General features: G+C 33.0%; 1 protein-coding gene and 1 long non-coding RNA gene across 2 annotated transcripts; both read left to right on the forward strand.

The window, feature by feature from the left end:
* Nucleotides 1–1842: 1842 nt before the first annotated feature.
* Nucleotides 1843–5219, forward strand: LOC145612494 (uncharacterized). The gene is made up of 2 exons (XM_081667855.1): nt 1843–1941; nt 3562–5219. Exon 2 carries the CDS (start codon nt 3590–3592, stop codon nt 5042–5044), a length of 1455 nt encoding a protein of 484 aa, XP_081523981.1. The 5' UTR covers nt 1843–1941; nt 3562–3589; the 3' UTR covers nt 5045–5219.
* Nucleotides 5220–7578: 2359 nt separating this feature from the next.
* On the forward strand, nt 7579–10765 carry LOC145612487 (uncharacterized). Its single transcript, XR_014106617.1, has 2 exons — nt 7579–7674; nt 10500–10765. It is a non-coding gene; the product is annotated as an uncharacterized LOC145612487 (long non-coding RNA).
* The last annotated feature ends 11599 nt before the right edge of the window (nt 10766–22364 follow it).

The following is a 22364-nucleotide window of genomic DNA, read 5'->3' on the forward strand; positions in this document are numbered from 1 at the left end:
TGACATATAACAATAAGATTACTAAGATTAATGTGACATTGACTATAACAATAAGATATTGACTTTTCAAAACATGTCACATAAGATATTGACTTAATGTGCACAACATTGACTAAGGAATATAAGATATTGACTAAATGTGACATTTAAGTCAACATTGACTAAGGGAGATTTATCAGGTTTTTAAATCTGATATTTAAGATAAGATATTTAAGTCAACATTGACTAAGGGATATTTAAACTTAAGACAAGATAAGATATTTAAACTTAAGTCAACAATTTGGCTTAAGTCAACATTGACATTTAAGTCAACAAGTAAGGAAAATAAGATATATTGACTAAGGAATATAAGATATTGACTAAATGTTATGCACAAGTAAGGAATATAAGATACTCCATATGCACAAGTAAGGAATATAAGATACTCCATATGCACAAGTAAGGAATATAAGATATTGACTTAATGTGACATTGACTAAAATTAATGTGACATTGACTAAATGTTATATGTCACGTTGAAAAGACATTGACTATAACAATAAGATTGTTATATGTCGCATTGACTAAAGATATATGTCACAAGTTAATTATGTGACATGTTTTGAAAAGGCTAGTTTAGAAAGACTAGAGAGAGAAAGAATAAGCTATATTGCTTAAGAGAGAGAAGAGAAGAATTAGAGAATTCTGGGTTAGAATTGGTGATTGAAAACGGAGGTCCAAGGACCCTATTTATAGGAAAATAGTCCGGAAAACCGACTGAAAAGAGTTCGAGTTTCAAAAGGAGTAAAACACGTCCTGTTGCCTTGGCGCCAGGAGACGCATTTGCAGCGCCAGGCGTTGCGCCACGCGGAATCCACAAAAATCTGTACAAAGGCCAAAATCGTATTTTCATACAAAACACTTATTTTATTCCAATTAAAACTCGTAATTATCAATCCTAATCCTATTAGGATAAAAAAGAACCTTCTAGATGATTCTAGAAGACTATAATCAATCCTACTAGCTTTAGGAATAATAATAGGTCCTACTCTAGATTATTAGGCTGTATGTAAGAATCAATCCGGACCCAGTTTAGTATTTTGGCCATAACTTCCTCATTATTCATCGGAATTGGGCTTATAATATATCGTTGGAAAGCTGTTTTCGAATCCTATCCAACCACACTATTATTGGACCTTTATCATGGACCAAACTAAACTGGACTGGCTATTTTCATAAAGTAGAGTAGGTTTTCGAAAACAGAAAGAAAGATTTTAATAAAAACTAACCTCAACACTAGACTTTTCACACTTTCACTTCATTCGATTATCATTCGACGCGAAAGGTATTCATCACTGAGTGTGGTTTTTGGGGAGACACATTTGGGTGTCTACAATATGACATACAAAATTGAGAACAAATGGACAAACTTTATTATAAACCTTTTATTGTTGTGTAAGGTTTATAATAATTTTGTCGATTTTGTATTCAAATTTTACGTATTATTTTTACATAAATAATGATTGATGTATATTTCTGCAAAAAAAAAGTCGTTACATATTATTGTTATTTAAGATTAAGATAACAATTTATTAAGTTTAAGTAATAATCTAAGCTAGTATATATATTAATCTGAGATTAATTAAGAAAGTAAAGGTGAATCAAATGTCAGTTTGCAAATTTTGAATGGTGAAATTGAAGGAATGTGTTGTTTCAGAAGGATAATTAACTTAATGAGTAAATTAAAGATTGAAGAAGTTTTTTTTTAAAAAAAAATTAAATAAAAAAGGAAAATTAAAAAAAAAAAATGATGTGGCACTACATGTCTTTAAGCTTATAAAAAAGTTTCACTTTTACGCTACACCCCTGTCCCTCTTTTCTCGCCTGCATTGAAACATACTCTGAGTTCTCCATTGAAGCGGTTTTTTAAGCTTTCTCCCCTCCATTGAAGCAGCTTCTGAGGTAAGAGTATTTTTTAAATAATCGTATATCAATTTCGCAACCTAGGGTTTGGTTTCGCATTATGTTAATTTGATTGTCCGTATAGTCAATTTAGGGTTCTTCACTTCTTCTAACGTTGATTATTGAACTATTGGCTTTACTTGATCCATGAGCGATTATATAGCTAGAATTTTGCTATGTGCACTTGTGTTATTATTGAAAAGAAATTTATGTGATTTTTCGAACCTAATATGAATTTTGAGTCAAATTGCATTAGTCCTTATAAGTTATAAACCTTTAATGATAGAATATGGACATTTTTCCCTCGCCCAGGCTCAGGGACGGGATGCATAAGAGTGGTAAAATCGTGCTTCTACTAATTTTATTACCCGGAACCTGAAGATCATATCCGATTCCGGGTAATAAAATTGGAACCTTTTGCAACAGGCTCTAGTTCCGGGTAGTAAAATTTTGGACCCGAAACCTATAGGGTACACGAAATCGGAACCTATCATTTAAGCCCAAATATAAAGCCCTATATCAAAATTGTATAAAAGCCTCACCTACCTCTCTCCCTCCTATTATTCATTTTTCATCTCACTATTTAAGGTTTAATTTTGGTTTCAAAAAAATTAAAGGTTTAATTAATGGTATAAATACAAGTATTTTTAATATTGTATTAAATATTATAGACAATTAGTGTTGGTTTGTTATATTTGCAGTATTGTAAAGTTGTAAGCTTTTATTGTAACATCTATTTTTTTTAGGAAAATTTGTAACAATTTATCAGTAACTAGTAAGCTTACTTTTCAGGAATCGGAACTGGGAACCGGAACTTGTCGGTTTTGGTTTTCAATTTTTAAGAACTTGTTGAAACAAGTTCAGGTTCAGGTTCCTAAATATTTTTTGGAACCGGTTGCAACAGGTTCTGGTTCCGGTCACCCCTACTTCTAACATGTATTTGAGCTACTGCTCTTGCATGATTGCTTATCATTAGTGCCATGTGTCAACGATGTATGCAAACACCCCGTTATTAAATATAGTAATAGATAATAGATTTGAAAGCCGGATTAGTGGACATGTGTTTGATAATTGATTATGTTTGTTTTTATAGTATCACTTTAGACCATCTCCAATGGTGAGACTCAAGTTTGAGTCTTGAAATACAAAATGAGTTGTTTTTTACCTCCAATGGTGATACCATACCCAATTCTCAACTTAACAACTCATGTGAAGTTTAATTTCTCAATGGTGAGACTCTTTTAAATATACAAATGTCACTTTTAATTTATGACCCATCAATTATTATAAGATTAAAAAATAATAATAAAAAAGGTAAAAACTTTAATAAATTACAAAATATATTAGAAAATTGACAAGGGTCCACACTTTTAGTCAAATGAGACTCAAAGTTGAATATCTAAACTTAGCGACTTTTTTTTGGAGTTGCTAAGTTTAAATACCAACTTATTGGTATACATTGCAAAAAATACTCTTTCTCCTAAAAATACTCACTTGAGTTTCACCATTGAAGATGGTGTTATGCAATTTAATTGAAGTATTAAACAAATTCAGTGTTTCGATTTTTTTGTTTATTAATAATTATACAAATGTCGTGACGTTCGTATTTCATCCCTCCAGTTTCAAAATCGTGGGTCCGCCATCGACTATGATTTGTGAAATTAAACAACAACATGAGAATTGCCCATCTTTGGTCGGTGATAATGATAATGATATAGATAACAATAAATTATTTGGGGGATCAAGAAGAAAAAGAGAAAATTGGTTGGTGAAACATGGGTTGCAATTGCCCGAACTGCCAAGTGAAATTTGGGTTGAGATAATGGGGAAATTGCCAATTAAGCCTCTTTATGGTTGCAAATGTGTCTCCAAGGCATGGCACTCCCATGTGTCTCACGTTTTGACTACCCAAAAAGGAATAGACCTTCCTCCTCATGGTCTTTTGTTCATGATTTCGCATTACACATCTATTGATGATGATGATTTTCATGACCGTAACCGTACGTTTTACTTGGCTTTTTTGTCCCTTGTCGGTGACTACAAGTTAACTAAATGGTCCCTTACCGATTTTGAAACTGAAATTGCTATCGTGACTATCGGTGACCACGAGAATACCCACAATGATCATGGTAGTGGTAGTGATAGTGGGTTGTTGTTGGAGAACTTAACTTTAGAATTTGGCACCATGATGAGTGTGATGTCGAAATACGAAAACGGATGCTATTGGAATGTGCACAGGGGCTTATTCCTTGGCGTCCTTGATCCTCATACTTATGTAGTATACAACCCTGCCACCAAAGAGTCCTTTTACCTCTCTAGGCCTGCTTCTGAAGCTTCCTTCAAGAAAGGCTCTCCGCTAGTATTCATCATCAATCTTTCGGATTGTCCTCTCTCAACGGAATGTAATTTTAGGGTTCTCTGGTTTTTTAGGGTTTGTTCTGAGACAAAAGGGATGGTATTTGTTGAGGTTTATTCTTCTGACAAGCGTGAATGGTGTGTGTCCAAGTTCCGCCTCAAAAAGGCGGTCATTTTAGAAAAATGGGACGTGTCTAGTGGCGTGTTTGTTAACAACACTTTATTTTTCTTGACGAACAAGAAGCATGCTGTGGCAGTTCAATTCCATTCAAGCGGGCAACTAAGCAGGGTTTACTCTTTACGCGTGCCAAGGCGTATTACAAGGGCCTTTTGTGAATCGAACTTGTGTGGATCTCAGGGATGTCTCTATATTTCCTACCATAAGTCTCCTAATCTATGGATTTGGAAACACACAGGAAGTTCAACACGCTCTGATGCTTGGATCCCACTACTAATATTCAAGAAATCGGGTATATCTTTATTCCCGCCAAACGTTGACACTTTTATACGGCAATGTGTGGCTGATGATGTAGATACATTTCCAATGATCATGCATCCTGAGGCACCTGTTGTTTTCTTTTCTGTGCATCGGTCCATTTTTGCAATCCATCTATTGAATGATACAGTTGAGAAGATTGTTGAGCTGAATGAGGGAGAAGTGCCTATGGTGGGAACTCACTTCATGTATGCACCATGCTTCGCATCGTTCAATTGTCTTAAGCCAGCAAATCAAGATCATTGCAAGTAATGTAGGAGATTCTATTTGCTTTAAACTTAATTGCCATTCACCCTTCCTTAAATTTGTTGCTGCTGGCATAAATATATTTAAGCTTTCTGTTTTGCAATTACGATGTGTAATTACAAATCAAAATTGTCAATGTAGTGATGTACTTTATTTATAAAGTTTGATCTTATTGGTTCGGTTTGCCATTCAATCTTTATTCTAGGTTGCTTGTTGTTTGAGTGAAAGTAGGTTATGCTTTTGGATTAGATCATAGACACCACCCTTTTACAGTAGTCTGCGAAGTATTTAGTAAATAATCTTATGAACATATATAGAGTGATTCAAACAAGCAGTAGCCTTATTCCGCAGTCTGATAGGAACAAGTTTGAGGCTGATATAGAGCAGACTCAAGTTCTACAGGCTTCATTCTGTCGTGAAATATCATTAAATCAGGAGATAAGCATTATATACTGCAAGACTGATTATTTTTTGCTTGATTAGATAGGTCTATGTAGCCAACCCCAATTATGGAACTGACAGATGAGACTGTTCTTAAAATGTACAGCAAAATGTAGACGACTGCAAAATCAACTCAGAATTGAAATTGCAAAACCTGATAAATGGAGACAAAGCGTCCTCAAAGTCATCCATATTTACTGGCGCAGGCTCATTACTGGGATATTTTCGAACCCTGGTTCTGATGCTGCTAAGAAGTGAAGGCTGAGTCTTTTCTGTGGTTACATGACAGATATTGGCTCCTATGCCATGGTAAGTGGGTTTTATCTTTTAAAGAAGCAAGTCCCTTCATACTATGTAAATATCTTATTTTCTACCTGATTGTATCGTCTGTTGCTGTGTATGCTGCCTTCAATATTACCTTTTTAGTCGTTCTGAGATCAATGTGTTTGCGCAATTAGTAGACAATACACAATTGTGTATGGTGCACTTCATAGTTCATACACAAAGCTTTAAAAATGTGTCTTTTTACTATAAAATATGACCTAGAATGATTTTTTTTCTTAATTATAGAAAGAACATTGTGGAACAACACTTTTTATAGGAGCCAGAGCCAGTTAATCTTAATGGCATTATTGTAATATTTTTGTGAACAATACTCGATGCCACCTCATGGTTGAATTAACGGTCGATTATTTGATAGTTGTTTTGCCGTTACTCCACCGGTACCACCATTAAAACTCCCTATGTTGAAAAGCTTTCTGCTTCTTCCTCTATTAAACCTTCCCGAACCTCAACCACCCACTACAAAAAAAATAAGAATAGGCAACACGTAACATTGCAAAACTATTAAAATTGTCACCCTTGATTGTGTAAGGCAACAATTCATATATGTTACTTCGCATTAGAGCAATCAATACTAGATTGCTAGTCAACATTTGTAAAAGTGTTGTAGATCATATAAGGCAACAATTACTTAAATGTTGCCTTTCTATTATCTAAGACAACATTCACAAAAAACATTGCCCGAAAAGCCGAAAAGATAACAAAAACAAGATTGTTGTCATATATTGTAACACTTATAGTTACGTTGCCATCTATGACAATAATTTAATATGTGGTGTTGCCTATGATGTGTGGGAGAATGATCATGTGCATATAATCTTAAATAAAATGTTCATTTACAGAAGTTGTTTTAAAATAAACGAACACATTTTATTTACTTCAAATATTTTAGGCATAAGGTTTTCACAGTAAATTTCTATTAAAGAAAAATATAACAAAAAAAAAATCCTATTGTTTAAAAGATCATCACAGTAATTTATACAGAATAGTATGTTAAAAAATCATGCATCACAAGACTAAGGGCCTGTTCACATTTACTTAATTTCAGTTCACTTTAGTTCATTACAGCTCCAACCAGTTCAGTTCAGTTTAGCTCCTAATTTCCTTCTCTCATAAAATATTCATTGCGGTTTAATTCAGTTCAGTTCAGCTCCAATCAGTTTAGTTCAATTCAGCTCCAATCAGTTCAGTTCATTTCAGTTCTGCTCAGTTAAGTAAATGTGAACAAGCCCTAAATTAAATCTAGTAATTACATGTTTTTTTTTTTTTTTTTTTTTCCTGTCAAGATCAAGTAACATTAGGAGCGGCTCTATATATCAATTAATTTAAAACTATGTTCTACAAAATAAAAGATTATAATATGTGTATGCATTTTCTATTTTTTTTTTAATATTACATAATTAGCGAGTTTAAATATTTAAGAACAAGCGACTTAATTCGAGTTCGAACTTGATTAGTTGAAAGGGTACGAGTCATTAACGATTCAATAAATACATTTGGTTCAGTTTAATTTTGAGGGAATAATATTTTTTCAATAAAGATTTTTTAGAATTAGTTATGTACGGAGTATTAAAAAATGATAGATTACAAAAACATAATTCAGTAAAAAATAAAGACAGAAATATTGGCAATCATATATTTCATCTAATTTACCAATTGGATGTTGGTGTAGTGGTGATTGGAACTACACTTGGTAGAGAGGACCTGTGTTCGATTCCCCAACAACTATTTGGAGGGGGCTGGAACCTAACCATCTCTCACTCGTCTCTAGCATCTCTCACTCTAACTCCGATTCATTGCTCCCAGAAGCATCTATAAATTTAAACTTGTAGCAGTTTTCTCATCATATCAAGGTTAGAATTTTATTATTATTTTTTTAAAAAAAATTTCTCAATTTTGTTGTGAATTTGAGTTTGCTTTGATTAATAATTTTAATGCATTCTAATTGGCGTATGAACATGTTGAATTTCACTATATATATTCATACTGATCGAATTTTACATGCATATGATTTGGTTGAAGTATTTAAATGAGTTTGGGATTTTTTTTCATTACAATTATTGCTGCAATGAATTTATTTTCTATGCCCAATATAAATAGGCAGGATTTAGTTTTGTTTTATCGGCTATGGATATAGTTTTTGATCTATCAATGAAACAGTAAAGATCAAAGCCAATCTATAAAGAAGACTTGTTGTAGTGTGGTTATTTTGAGGTTCCAAATGTTAGTTGTTTTTAGCATTTGAAAATATTGAAAACTTGTATTCACAATTATAAGAGTAAAGAACAAACATTTGTTTTGAACCTCACAAGATTGACTATTAGTTTTAGATAGAGCATTTAAGATGAAGTGAAAGTGTGAAACATACACATTATACAACTCTAGTGAAAGTTAACTTTAAAAGCATAATAGTTGTCTATGGTTATCATAATTTAGAGGATTTCTTACTTATTGAATAATTAGATTTTGACTGAGTTAGAAATATTGATCTTCGCTAACTTATCTGATTAGTTTTGATATTTCAATAAAGATGTAAATTTATAGTTCATGAATCATGATAGGTGCTTGTTTGATTGGGAAAAATAGGTAATAATCATGCCCAAATAAGCTATTGTGTTATTGACAATAAACGGATGAAATGGGATAAAATTTTAAAATAATCTGTAATTATGTTTTCCAGAACTTAGTTCAGCTATAAACAAGAAATGTATAGTATTTGGAGAATATCCTATACCTAGAGATTTTGAATTGCTAACCACAGAACGATTTTATTCTGTACATTTATTGAAAGAACTACTACTGGACTTCATCATCCCATATTTGTGAAGTCTTCTGCCTTTATTTATTTTATTTTATTTTATTATTGTGCTTATTATGTTTGAATTTTGCTGAAGTCTTCCCCCTTGGTTTTCTAGGTTTTGAATAAGGCTTTTGGAGTTAAGAAAAGAGGTAGAAATCAAGATGATTTATCTGTACTAATTTAAGTAGATGCTAGCTTGTTTCCTTTTTTCTTATTTTAACCGGTATTGCTGTTGGCTATCTCTTTTTTTTGTGTACGAGTTTTTGCCAATTCTAATCTAATATCTTAAGTACATACATGGAGCACATCACCTATAACTTCTCTACTAGCACTTTCTTTGAAGCTAATCTCCTACTTCTGAATGTATTAACTACATCAACAATAGGAATTTTGCAAATCACAATTGACCACCAAAGGTCCTTATTAGATGGTTAATTGAAATTTGTAGTTGATAGGTTGTCGAGTCCCAACCAGGTTACTTGTGGGTTGTATAACTTGTGTGTGAGAGTTTGGTGTTAGTGTTGGTGACATTGCATGAATGCGATTGTTGACACTTTAATATCTTTGATAGAAAGTTTTGCTGATATAGCTTTGTTGTCCGATTGCTACTATATTATGTTAGCTTGCTACTACAATTGCTGCTGTCTATTACAATGCTGCTGCTGCTGCTGCTGCTTGCGGTTTTCCTTTAGCTGCAAGTTCTGGTTGTCCCTAAATCATTGACCTGCAGTCGTTTTCATCTCCTAGTCCCTTCACGAAAGTTGTAGATCTTGAAAAGTTATCCAATCTAGGCTCAAGAATTTCTAGATTTGGAATTGTATGCTAGGAGTTATGCCTTCTGGAAATTTATTTTTGTGGCCTGCTGGTTCTATTGCTGCGGGGCTGTTATTGTCCACTTGATGTCTATGTGATGTTGTTGACTTGTTGTGTTGAGTTGAGTGGGGTGGGGTTGCTAAAATGAGTACTCTAGCATTTTTTTATATGTTTTATTTTATTTTCCCTCCTATTATGTACAACTTATTTCCTAAATTAATGTGGTTAATTAAATTAGATTAATGACTATTTGGATAATAAGGAATAATTTTCCAAAGTGGTAAGGATCAATGTATAGTTCTTATTCACATGAAATATCTTTATTGTGGCTTAAAGCTTTGGTGACACTTTTAATGCATATAAATATCTTTCTTTGTGTCATTTGATGTACATGTTTGTTTTGGGTGAGTTTGGTTATGAAGGATTATACACTAACAAGTTATAATGATCTTTTGTTTGCCATTTTTCTAAACTTGTCAAATCATATGTATCCTTTTAGATTAGCAATGGAGTTAGTTCACTAAAGTTGTTTATTGATTTCAGTTTTTCATGTGTTTTCCCCTATGGTGTATCGAGGATTTTTAGCATGTGGTGTTCAAAGATAAGCTATTAGTAGGCCACAATGAAGAGTGAACATTGCTGTTAAAAAAAATAAATAAATAAAAAAATAAATAAATAAAAAATAAAAATTAAAAAATCAAAAATAAAAAAAAATAAAAAATTGAAGAGTGAACATGATTAGATGAGGATTTGAGCAACGATGGGGAAATTTGTTGCTTCTAATATTTGAACAAATTAAAGTTGCTTCTAAATTGCACCACTCACTCTGAGTCCAAGGATGCATTTAAAAAGTTATCTTTGACTTGAGTTAATTCATAAATTTTTTTATTTTAGCCATATTTGAGTATCCGAGTTACTGGATATTTTCATTTAATTGTGTATTACTTATCCACATAACTATAATTATATAATTTGTGACATCCAAGGTTTTATTATTATTCTTATTATTATTATTATTATTATTATTATTATTATTATTATTATTTATTATTATTTTTTTCACAGGGAGTGAATATGGAAGGTGAAGAAGAAGAAGAAGAAGAAGAAGAAGAAGAAGAAGGCATCAAGTAAGAAGAAGAAGAATGTGATGTTATATATCAATTTGAATTTGCTTTAGCTTCTCCATTGTTATTACTTGTTTGAAATTTTCTTCTTTCTATTTATTAGCTTAACTAATATTAATAGCGTGCAATACGCTCTTAATCAATAGATTATTATGATGTATTTGGTGATGAAAACACGTTGATATTGAATTATTTTTTATTCATCTATTTTTAATAATTCCACTAGTTTAAAATAATCTAATAAATAATGCTTATTATATGTTTTGTGTTCAACAATTTTCTATTATAACAACTTCATAAGAATACAACAATTCGTTTCCACTCCTTAAACTTAAACTATCAAAGCACTAATTAATTACAATAAGAAAAGAAAAGTTTCAATTCTTTTTAGTTCGTTCAATTTATAGGTAACAATTTTGAAGGTGTTATCTTTATGAAATTTGGCAACAATTTTGTATTGTTACTGGCAAATACAACAAGTAAAAAGGCGTGGTTGCATATTATGACAAAGATGACAATTTTGAGTTGTTGCCTAAGGTTGCAACAATTGTTTATTGTTGCCTTTGAAAAAGTGTTGCCTAAGGTATTGTTTTACCTTGGCTTTGGATAAAAATATGTTGCCTTAAGAATAGACAACTGGGCATACATTACGCCTCATATGTGTTGCCTTAGCTACAAGGCAACACTTTTTTAATGTTAGGCAATGGTTTCTCAGTGTTACCTATGCTTTATTCTGTTGTAGTGACCATTGAAGCATCTCCTATACCAACACCAATGAAGCTTCCCCGACACCGACACCGTTGAAGCTTCCCTGATCTCCGCTCACCTTCCTCGACCTTAAACGAAAACCCTATGAATAAAGGGTGATATTAAGGGCATGGTCAACCCCAAAGGATATGATGACCATGTCCTTCATTGAAGCTCCATCAATTGAGCTTGATTTTCAAAAATGACGAAAGAAGTGATGTCGGCGGCGTAGGGGAAAGAGATAGCAAATGACAGTAATTGTGAATTGTGATGGTGGTTGTGGTGGTGAAGTGGGGTTGAAGAAGCGCCATTGTTGAGTTAGTAAATGAGTGAGGAGGGAGAAGGATGGAGAAAGCAGTTTGAAAGACGAACGAAGGAGGAAGGAAGAAGCTAAAGTAACGGACATCCTAGTACATTGACAAAAATATCCCAAATAATTTATGGAAAAGTTGATTTTACTCTTATGATTAACAAATTTTGTCAATCATTATGATTAACTTATATTTCCTCTTTTTGTAGAATGAACCTTGCATAATTAGTGATCATTTTGTTTTGCGCTTTTAATTTTGAATAGATAGTATATTTATGATCTTTTACGCCGTTGTTCATATATATTTTGTTGTTGTTCATTGTTGACTTATTGTGTACCATGAATATCTTACACACTTATGTAGGATCCTTTCTGCCGTGTTTGAAGTTAGAAGTGATACAAACAAGGAAGATGGGACTGCTGGTTTGCTGGAAGGTGGAGGCATGCAAACCTGTTGGTCGAAATGAATTTTTTCATGCATCATATCTCAAGGTTTGAAGACTGGCTTTCTATTCGGTTGATGACTCATAAAATTTCCTAACTTATACTTACCAAAAAAAAAAGAATTTCCTAATTTACACCATTGAGATTTCTAAGGTTGAATTGCTTGCTAGAAATTATATAATTTACTGTCAGGCTAGTCTATCAGTATTCGGTAACTCTTAGAATTTATAGCTTGATCAGATAGATCTTAAGGACAGTGCTTGATCATCTGAACATATGGTGCATTAATGGCATAGTTTATGGTCTCGAGATTTAGAGTGGATAATTTATAGTGGATAATTTAGAGATGCTATCTGTAATTAAGATGTTTTTGGGTGCATATTCTCTAGATAGTGACCATATGTCAGTCGGGTATGAAACTGATATTAGTTATACAATCGATAAGTATTATAAGTACTATAAGCCTGCTCCAGGATTGCATATACCCACCCTATTAAGATTGCTGTGGGTTGCATATACAAATCTGTTTTCGTTTAGTTGTTGATTTTCTTCAAACATGCTAAAAGATGAATGAGAATTGCTCAGATACTTGCTACTATATTTCTGGTTTTTGCAAGTTTTTTGAGGGTAAGTACCAAGGTATTAGGGAATTAAGTGGGAAAGTACCTTACTAATTTTTTTGTGGGGAAGTACCAGACTATTTTTATGTTTTGTTATATGGTACCAGATTAGTGAATTCCGACGAAACAGTCCACAATCATGCTTTGACTCATCTGATTTTGCCTTTGCTTTGGTGTGTGTTAAACAACCGCCTTTTTCCAGCTAAAGAAGCAAGTAATAACTAACAAGTGTGCGCGCGCCGTGTCTAAAAGTATACCTTACGAATAGCCTCAATCAATAGACATATGTAAAAGGAATATTTAGCAACGAATATACACAAACGAGTAGCAAATGCACAAGAGTTTAATAAAATGTTTAAGTATATTATATAGATTTCCCTCCGTTTTTAAATACTTGCTCCACTTTTCATTTGCGACCGTTTTTAAATACTTACTTCATTTCCTTATTTGGAAAGCGTTTACAATATTTAATTAATTTCTCTCACCTAGTGGACTCAATATTTATTCTCTCTCCTCCAATTCTCTCCTCTACTTTTGCTTTCTCTACAATTCTTTATTCTTCCACCAACTACACTACCTCCATATTTTATTACTTTCTCCTAAAACTCCGCACATGGAGAAAAGGAGCAAGTATTTAAAAACGGAGAGAGTATGAAAATGGTCTAAAAATACACGTGTGTGACGTTGTTATACCTTACGAATAGCCCGCAATTAATAGATATACGTGAGAGGAATGTTCAGTAACGAATATATGCAAACGAGTATCAACGCACTGAGAATTTAACAAAATGATTAAATATGTTATATAGTTAAGGGTGTCCGTTCGGTTTTCGGTTTGGATTTAGGCCAAATCCAATCCGATCCGAAATATAATTCGGTTTTCAATTTATCAATCCGATCCGATCCGAATTGAATTGTTCTCTCAATCTAATCCAATCCAAATCCGAATTAAAATTTGATTATTTGAATCCAATCCGAAAATCCAAATTAAAATACATAATTTTATTAAAATTGCTTTTTATTTTATTTCCAACCCTTAATATTTTGTATTAATATCATTTTTTTTTAAAAAAAACATGATTAACATAGATAATTAGTACACTACAACTCTACAATGCAACAACAATGCAACACCATGCACTTTTCCCAACAAGTCAACAACTTAAGATAGTTGGAACTCGCACATTCTTAGGTGAACACTCATGCACCTAGAAATAGGTGTAACAACAGCACAATATGAACATTAGTTTTTCAGAAAGTGAACATTAGCTTTCTTCTCCTATGTTTTTCTCCTTCGTTTTTTTTTTTATTTTCCCTCTCCTCTATTTTTTTTAATTTTCCCCCCTATTTTACACTTTCTTGATTGAATTTGTTTCTTACAACTTGAAAGTAGTTATTAAGTAGGAAAAATTGACATTTACTACCACCGAAAACACCTTGTATTAGATTTACTACCCATTTAAAAAAATAATTTATTTTGCTACCACACAAATCCCTAAAATATATATTTCACTACCCCTCCGTTCACACCGTCACCCACAACGCCGAACCACCACAACTCTGATCCCCTGCTCTCTCCAACATCATCAAGCTCAGCCCACACCGCAACATTGCATACACCACAATCGTAAGCCACCATCGCCGCAACACTGCATCATCAATTGAAGCTGAATACACGTCGCTGCTATATGTACAAGATGAATGCCCCCATTGATGCAAGATAATGCTTGGACTCCATCTCCATCAACCGTAATCCACCATCACTGCTGAAAAATTTCCCCCTTTTTCAAAACCCTAATTGCTTCAATTGTGATTTAATTTCAATCAAAATCTTTTATCAAATCACTTCAACGGCTCTTCAAACCATTTTTGACGCTTTAGTGCTAGGAACCGAGGTTGAAAACGCCGGAATTAATGGAATTAATGGAAGTAATTCAATTCGGGGTGGGGGTGGGGGTAGGGGTCGGGGCAGCAAGAACGGGGAAAGGGAAGGGGGATTTGTTGGCTGCGTAGGGGTGGGGGGTGGGGAGTGGGTTTGCGCCGGCGCCAATCGAAGCTTTGGACGCCAACCGCCGGCAGGGGGGAGAGAAGGGGTGGCAGTTGAGGAGGGGTGGCTGGGTGTAGACATCCATTTGTGTCTCCCCAAAACCAAACCCAGTGATGAATACCTTTCGCGTCGAGTCATAATCGAATGAGGTGAAAGTGTGAAAAGTCAAGTGTTGCGGTTAGTTTTTATTAAAATCCTTCTTTCTGTTTTCGAAAACCCACTCTATTTTATGAAAACGTCCAATCTAGTTTAGTTTGGTCCATGATAAGGGTCCAATAATGGTGTAGTTGGATGGGTCTTGAAAATACCTTTCCAACGATATATTATAAGCCCAATTCCGATGAATAATGAGGAAGTTATGGCCAAAATACTAAACTGGGCCCAAACCGGATTTTACCTACGACCCAGTGATCATGAGGAGGGTCCAAAGGTTTAATCCTATTCCTAAACTAATTAGGATTGATTAGAATCTGATGAATAACATTTATATAGAGTTTATCGGCACATTTATGCTAGTTTTATAGTTGCTTCTTAAGTCTTTTAGTCGTTTTTTAGGTCGCAATTGCATAAGTTGTTCATTTTGTGCTCTATTACGCTTCGTTTGTGTTTTCTTAATGTTTCAGGTAGTTTCTATAACTATTTGGATGCTTTCGGAGTGATTTTGGAAGAACCAGATAATGAAAGGATGAAAAGTCGATGAATCGAGGTTGTTCAATGAAGGATATATGTTTGTGAAAGCTTGTTTTGAGATTTATATGCATGAGGAATGAATATAGCATCCACAAGGGTCGTTACACACTTTACGGAAATGAATTTGAGTTAGAAACGAAGAAAAACGATGTTTTATAAAGTGGCAAAACTGACCTTTGTCCACTCTTTTGATCATAACTTGAGTTCTACATCGGATTGATGCGATTCAAATTGCGTTGGAAACTAGACTTAAAGAGCTTTCCAATGACAGGTCACACGCCCCAAGAAGCTTCCTAGAACAGATGTTATGAGCATTTGAAACCAGGTGTTGCAGTCAGCCACCCGCGGGATTTTGCTGCGAGTCTGTCCCGCGCCCACTCGAGGCCTGCTGCCGCCACTGCCAGGGCGCGGGAACCACCCTGCGGCCGCGGGTTCTGACGAGCAGCCAAAGAAGCGACGTGATGCTCGAGTTCTCGACTTCTCTTGCGGTTTTATGCCACGTCATCTTCTATCATCCACTAATAATTCAACTTATGTAATTTATTTTTTCTTATATCTTTTCTTTAATTTTTTTAGATTAGTTTTTGGATAATATAAATACTCAAGGGATAATTATTTTCCCTCATGCCTTTTTATGCCTTTTATACTTTTTATTTTTACGTTCTTTTGAGTTTTCTCTCGAACCCTAGTTTCTCATGGCATCTCCATGGATTCTTCCATGGATGATTCTTGGGTTTATTATTTTAATTCATTGAGGTATTTTATTTCTATTTTCTTGCTTTTAATTATGTTTTATTCCTTAGATCTAGTTTTATTTATTTATTTCATGCTAGAGTAGTTTTATTTCTAGGGTTTGGGAATCCATGTTTATACTATGAATCTTGTTGATAATTTTAATATTTTGATTATTGATTTCTCTAATTGATAGTGTTTTATAGTTAATCTTGCAACCTGATCAATTGTATGATTAATTCATGTTAATAAGAGTTTGAATCGAAAGATCTTACTTTTAGAGGCTTACCTACAATTAACAATTTTGATTATGTTAGCGACGACCGAACTACATATGTTGAATTGAGAGCGTTAAGACCCGACCGTAGGCTTAGCAATTGCTTTAGATGATTGATTGATTGAATTGTTATTGATTTTTGATAGATTTAGAACTATAAACATGGTGAATCATAACCCTACGTCCTTTTATTAATTGTTTTATTTCTTTTTTTAATTTAGACTACTTTTAAATCCCAATTTTGTGACATAGTTTAGTTCCTCCAATTTCTTAGAGGTTAGATTGAATACCATCTCTCTGTGGATTCGACCCTACTTACCCTACTACATTGTTAATTGGATTCGTTAGGAATTTATTTTTGACAGGTGTACGACAACCTATCTGAATCTTCTATAAGATTCTAAAAGATCTTAATTATCCTTTTTTGAAAAGATAATATTAAGGAATTTGATTTAAATATGAACTTTCCTTTTTTTTTTTTTTATAAAACTTTCCTTTTTTAAATTCCTAATTCTATTCGAATTTAAAGATGTTCAAAGACAGTCAGATATTATTTTCGTACCTCATATTTTTTATCCAAATTTTATATGGTTGGATAGTTCTTGAAATTATCTTTCCAATGATATGTTATATTATTAATTCCGAGCTATAACGAAAAAGATATGAAAGGAATACGAAACTCTATCCAAAACTGACATCCTTCCACTGTTTCAGCCATATCTTTTTATCTACAAACGATTATAATCTGATTCTAATTGCATTAAAAAGTAGACTTCAAGAGCTTTCCAACGACATATTATATGACTTATTTGAACTTCTGGATCAAAAGATATGATAAAAACAAAATCCGCAAAAAACTGTCTTTTCGCGAAACGACAAGCCAATCGCCTGGCGACAGGTCGAGTTTCTGGCGACAGGTCTAGTTTTCTGACGACAGATTGGAGTTTTATTCCTTATCAAATTCTATGATTTTTCGGACTTTTTTTCTTATAAATAGGGTCCTCGACCTCTGTTTTCATTCATCAACTATCAATCTAAAATCAACTCTCATCACAATCACCCAATTCTCTCTATTATCTCCTTGAGCAATATATGCTTTCTTTCTTTCTCTTTCTAAGCTAGCCTTTTACAAACACAATATCGCATTCACAAGATTTAGAATCATCTAACCAAGTTCGAAGTTGCCTTCGCCCTAGACGTGCAAGGTTTAATATTTTCTGAGGGTTTGGTCCAAATCTAGTCAAAACTTTATTTAATTTAATTATTTAACTATTCTTTATTATTTTGATTGAAGTTTACTAACTTGAGTATTTTGTTATTAGAAAGAGGTACGAGACTTCAAAGTATGTAATCTTATCACTCTCTTTCAATGTAGAAAGCATGTTTTATTTTATTAATTCCTAGTATCATGTTAGGATGTTATTTATTGCTTTCTAGTATCATGTTTAGGTTGCCTTTATTATTTCTAAAATTGCAATATCATGTTAGTACCATGTTAAGTTTAAAGCTTTGATCTTTATTGCTTAGTGACATGCTAGAATTTGTTATTAATCTCGTTAGTATCATGCCTAGGATCTTGCTATTATATTTAAGCTTTATTATTATCATGATTATATTTATTATTATAATTTTGATTATGATTATTATTATTATGATTTTGATTTTGATCATGGTTATTATTATGTTGCTTGATTTATTTATTGTTATTGCTTGATCACGCCTTTTGTGCATGTTTAAAGGGAATTTGTACTTGGAATCACGCTTAATAAGATAATTTATAATTTGGTTTAGGCTAATATGATTTTAATTCAAGTGATCGCCAATAATAGTCTTATTTGTGCATTAATATTCAACCAACATAGATAAACAGGTTTAGGATTAATATAATGTTTGCATGTTAGTCAAAAAGCGCACATGAATACGAGCAGAACAAAGTAGAGGCCTATTTTGTAGGCGGGTCTTTTCTTTTGTAGATTGGATTCATACCCTCATCCCCGAACCCTATTTGGTTCAAGACCTTATGGAGTTGACGATCTCCTGGATCGTTTAAGGGGTGTAACCTTCACCTCGTGATTGGTTTACAAGTTCCTAAAACTTGTTGGCGACTCTTTTGCTCTCTTTTCTTTCCCTTTGGACGCCACCATACTTTAGTGTATGATCACAATGGGGTTCAAGCTTGGGATCATAATGCTTGAAATATTCCCTACACTGGGTTACTTTTTTTGAAAAATAATTTTTTTTTCTTTTTTTGGAATAAATTTAACAGAACCTTAACGGATTCCGTTAAGTGGTAGTGAAATTTTAATTTTGTGACTTTGGGTGGTAGTAATATAAATTTTTTTTTTAAATGGGTAGTAAATCTAATACATGGTGTTTTGGCTGGTAGTAAATATCAATTTTTCCTATTAAGTATGAATTTTTGTGTGAATTTCGATTTTGTGCTTTAATTTTGATTGATTAAGATTATATGAATCTTTTGAAGGAGTTTGTCTTCGTCGTGTGCAATTACTAGATATATAATTGGATCAAATTATGGAGATGGTTAAGTCCGGACATTTGGGTCGTCATTTTGCCATAGCTAAAGGTACTTACGATCTTTGGACTAGTAAAATAGGTCAAAGCCCAATTGGACGGATCCTACAAGGTCACACAAAGGGGCTAGATCGAGCATTAGAGGACGAGGCCCATCATGGGCCTCATCACTCTAGGTGGCCGGCCATATGGATTGGATTAGAGGGTTTTGGGCTTCGTGCCCTAGTCTAATATAATGAGATTATAAATAGACTAGGTGCCTAGGTTTGTATGCATGAAATTTACTGATCTTTTGATCAAACCCGAATTAGCAAACACGAAACCCAACCCCTCTCAAAGTCCTCTCTCACACGGGTCTCTCCTCCTCCTAGGCGCCGATGGTGTCTCGTGGTGATGGTGGTTCGTGCGGTGGTCGGTTGTCCGAAAAGGTGGTGATCGCGGTTTTCCTCAATCACTCGACCAATCTAGTATTGGTTGACGGCTCGTTCGAATCTCGTGGACTAAGTAGAGGATAAATACTTGTGGCTCTATTCTCTCCCTGATTTGCCTGTTGAATAGCTTTGTGGAATTTACGCTTCAAATGTAATACCCCGTATTTTCATACGTATTTTCCTTTTAATTAATTAAGGAATATTTTATAAAAAGGGTATTTTAGTAAATTTATTATTTGGAGCCAAAATAATATTTGAATTTTGGCGCCAAAAGCATTTTGAAAACTAATAATTATTTTGGATAAGATTTATTATCCATTTATCTTATTTTAAAAACCGGATTATTTACATATTTCGGATATTTTAATTTAAGAAAAATAATAATTTATAAATTAATTATTATGGCCGAAAATTCCCATTTATTTAGCTAGGAAATTTGGATTTTCTATGTATAGAAAATATGATTTTCTTAGTTAATTATTGGTGAATAGTTGTTATTTTAATTAATTAATTATTTATTTAATTATTCTATATTATTTACACAATTATTTTTATTCCGTAAACCGAGCAAAATCTTCCAAAATACTAGTAAGGGAATCTCCTATTTTCCTTAATTCTAATTCTCCATCTTTTTAGTATCCAATCATCATATTCTCTTGCCTTTTGTTCCTCTTGATTATTCCCCAAGTAATTCTAATTTCCTTATTATTTTCATGACATACATACCTTCCATATTCAAGTATACACAATCACCTTAATATCCAAACTTTCCTTAATTCTTTATTCACTTCTCCAAGTAATATCTTAAACCCTAATTACCATAATTCTTCCTACATTTTCCTACCATAATTCATGCTCATACTAGCCTATAAATACCCTTTCATACCTCTCACATTCTTCACACCAATTCTCTTTTTTTTCTTCTCCTTAATTTTACACAAACCATCCCGTTTATCTTTGAAGCCAATTTTCGGGCACCTCTGGTCAGTTTTTGGGGTATTGACGTTTCACAGAAGATTGTTTCTCTCGAAAAATACTTGAGGTTAGGCTCAACAATCACCCAATTCGAAGTTATATCGAAGGAGTTATAGCCTCTGCAAGTTCTGCCTATTATTTCCTACGCAAATCCAATTCTTCTCTTTTCCTTGGTTTCTTATCTTTTCTTCTTCTCTTCTCTTATTCAATTATTATGATTATTATTATGGGAGATTAATATAAAATTATTATGAGTAGTTTTAATTATATAAAATCATATATTTAATGATTTAAAAGGTTCATGTACATATAGTTGGGGGTTTTTAATTATTTGTTAACCTTATATTGATTAAGGTTATATTTATTTGTAGGGTGTGTTCTATCAAGATTCTTGAGGTTCTTTTGGTGTGTTTGCTAAGCAAGGATCAAGGTACGTTAGGTGGCTAGATACCTTTGAAAGTGATTGGTTTGAATAACATGTTTTATATGATTTGATTGGTGATTGAATTAAATTGATTTGAATTGTGATTTTGAAATAAATTATGTTTGGAGGTATTGATAAAAGTATTTTGAATGATTGATTTTTAAATCATGTTTTGAATGGTTTGATCGAATTACTTATCATGTTTAAAGGAATTGATTCGAAAAGTTTATTGAATTAAATAAAAGCTTTCTCAAGGAAGAGTTATTGATTTTGAAATTTATTAATATGAGATTTTATTCTCAAGTATTTATTTAAGAGGTTTTGATTTTGAAAGTATGTGGAATTATTAAAAAGGAGTTTGAATTATATTAGATTTATTGAACCATTGAAATATTATTATTAATGCTTTATAAGCATGTTGGTAATCCCACTATGCGGATTTGGTTTATTGATAAGACTATGGACTTTGTATGACCTAGTCTTTCCTCAAGAATAGCCTTTTAATATAAGGAGACTAGCTTGGGGGGTGTGCACACTTGGGTGAGGAATTGAATTTAAAGAAATTGGTTCAAAAAGGAATTGGATTTTTAAAGGAATTGGTTTATCAATTATTTTACATGTTGAATCATTGGAATTGGTTTTGAATCATGAGTTTTGGAATTATTGGATTATTTATTGGAAATTGGTTTTAAAACATGTTTGCGAATAAATTGAGTTTACATTATCCTGCACTTATCGTACTTAGCATATTTTGCTAATCCGTATTTCCTATTTGTTTTGGTTCGCCCTGTTTACCGTAATGGTAAGCAGTGTTGACTATTTTCAAGTGGAGTCATGAATGAGCATATGGGAGTCCCGGGATTTGCTTCACCTAGTTTAGGAATGTTGGTCTTGTGTTTATTTTGAGTACTCATAACAATGTTACTATTTTCATAAGTATTAATAAAAGAAAGTTGAGTTTCCGCTGCAAGTTTTTGTTATTGAGTTAAGTATTTGAGTAGCCTTGCGTAATCACGCGGCGGTAACACGCCCAAGTCTATCTCTACGGTATAATTATACGTATTATACTAGTATTTCTATAGAGGGAGATTTGAGGGTGTTACATCAAAGGTATGAATACGTGTCTTGTGTGTTATACATGTGATTCTTGGGATTAGGTGCTTAATTGAATATGATTCATATTATTTCCACTGCGTGGTACCTATAAACTCCCACAGTGGTATCAGTTAGCCTCTTGCATGAACGCGCTAGATCATAATAATACGATTATTTGATGTCCACGTTAATTTTATAATCAATTAAGAGGGAGAAATTAATTTAATTATGGTTCAATTTGTATATTAATGTGATTAAACTTTTGGAATAGATTGAATACAATTTAATTATGCTATCAAATAGCCATAAAGAGGACTGAATTATGCCCTAAAATTGTTCGAAAATTTCGAGCCCTAGAACCCTAATTTTGAATTTTTCGAAAATTCCAAGCCCTAAAATATGATTTTTGTGCTTGATTTTGTTTTAATTAGATTTGTTTTATGTTTCATAATTTTAATTAGATTGATTTATGCATAAAAATG

The sequence above is a fragment of the Chenopodium album genome, chromosome 24, assembly GCF_948465745.1.
Source record: "Chenopodium album chromosome 24, dcCheAlbu1.1, whole genome shotgun sequence".
Classification (NCBI taxonomy): Eukaryota; Viridiplantae; Streptophyta; class Magnoliopsida; order Caryophyllales; family Amaranthaceae; genus Chenopodium; species Chenopodium album.

Bases quoted from the DNA above. Each gene is read 5' to 3' on its own strand.
- LOC145612494 (XM_081667855.1), top strand. From the start codon at position 3,590: ATGATTTGTGAAATTAAACAACAACATGAGAATTGCCCATCTTTGGTC.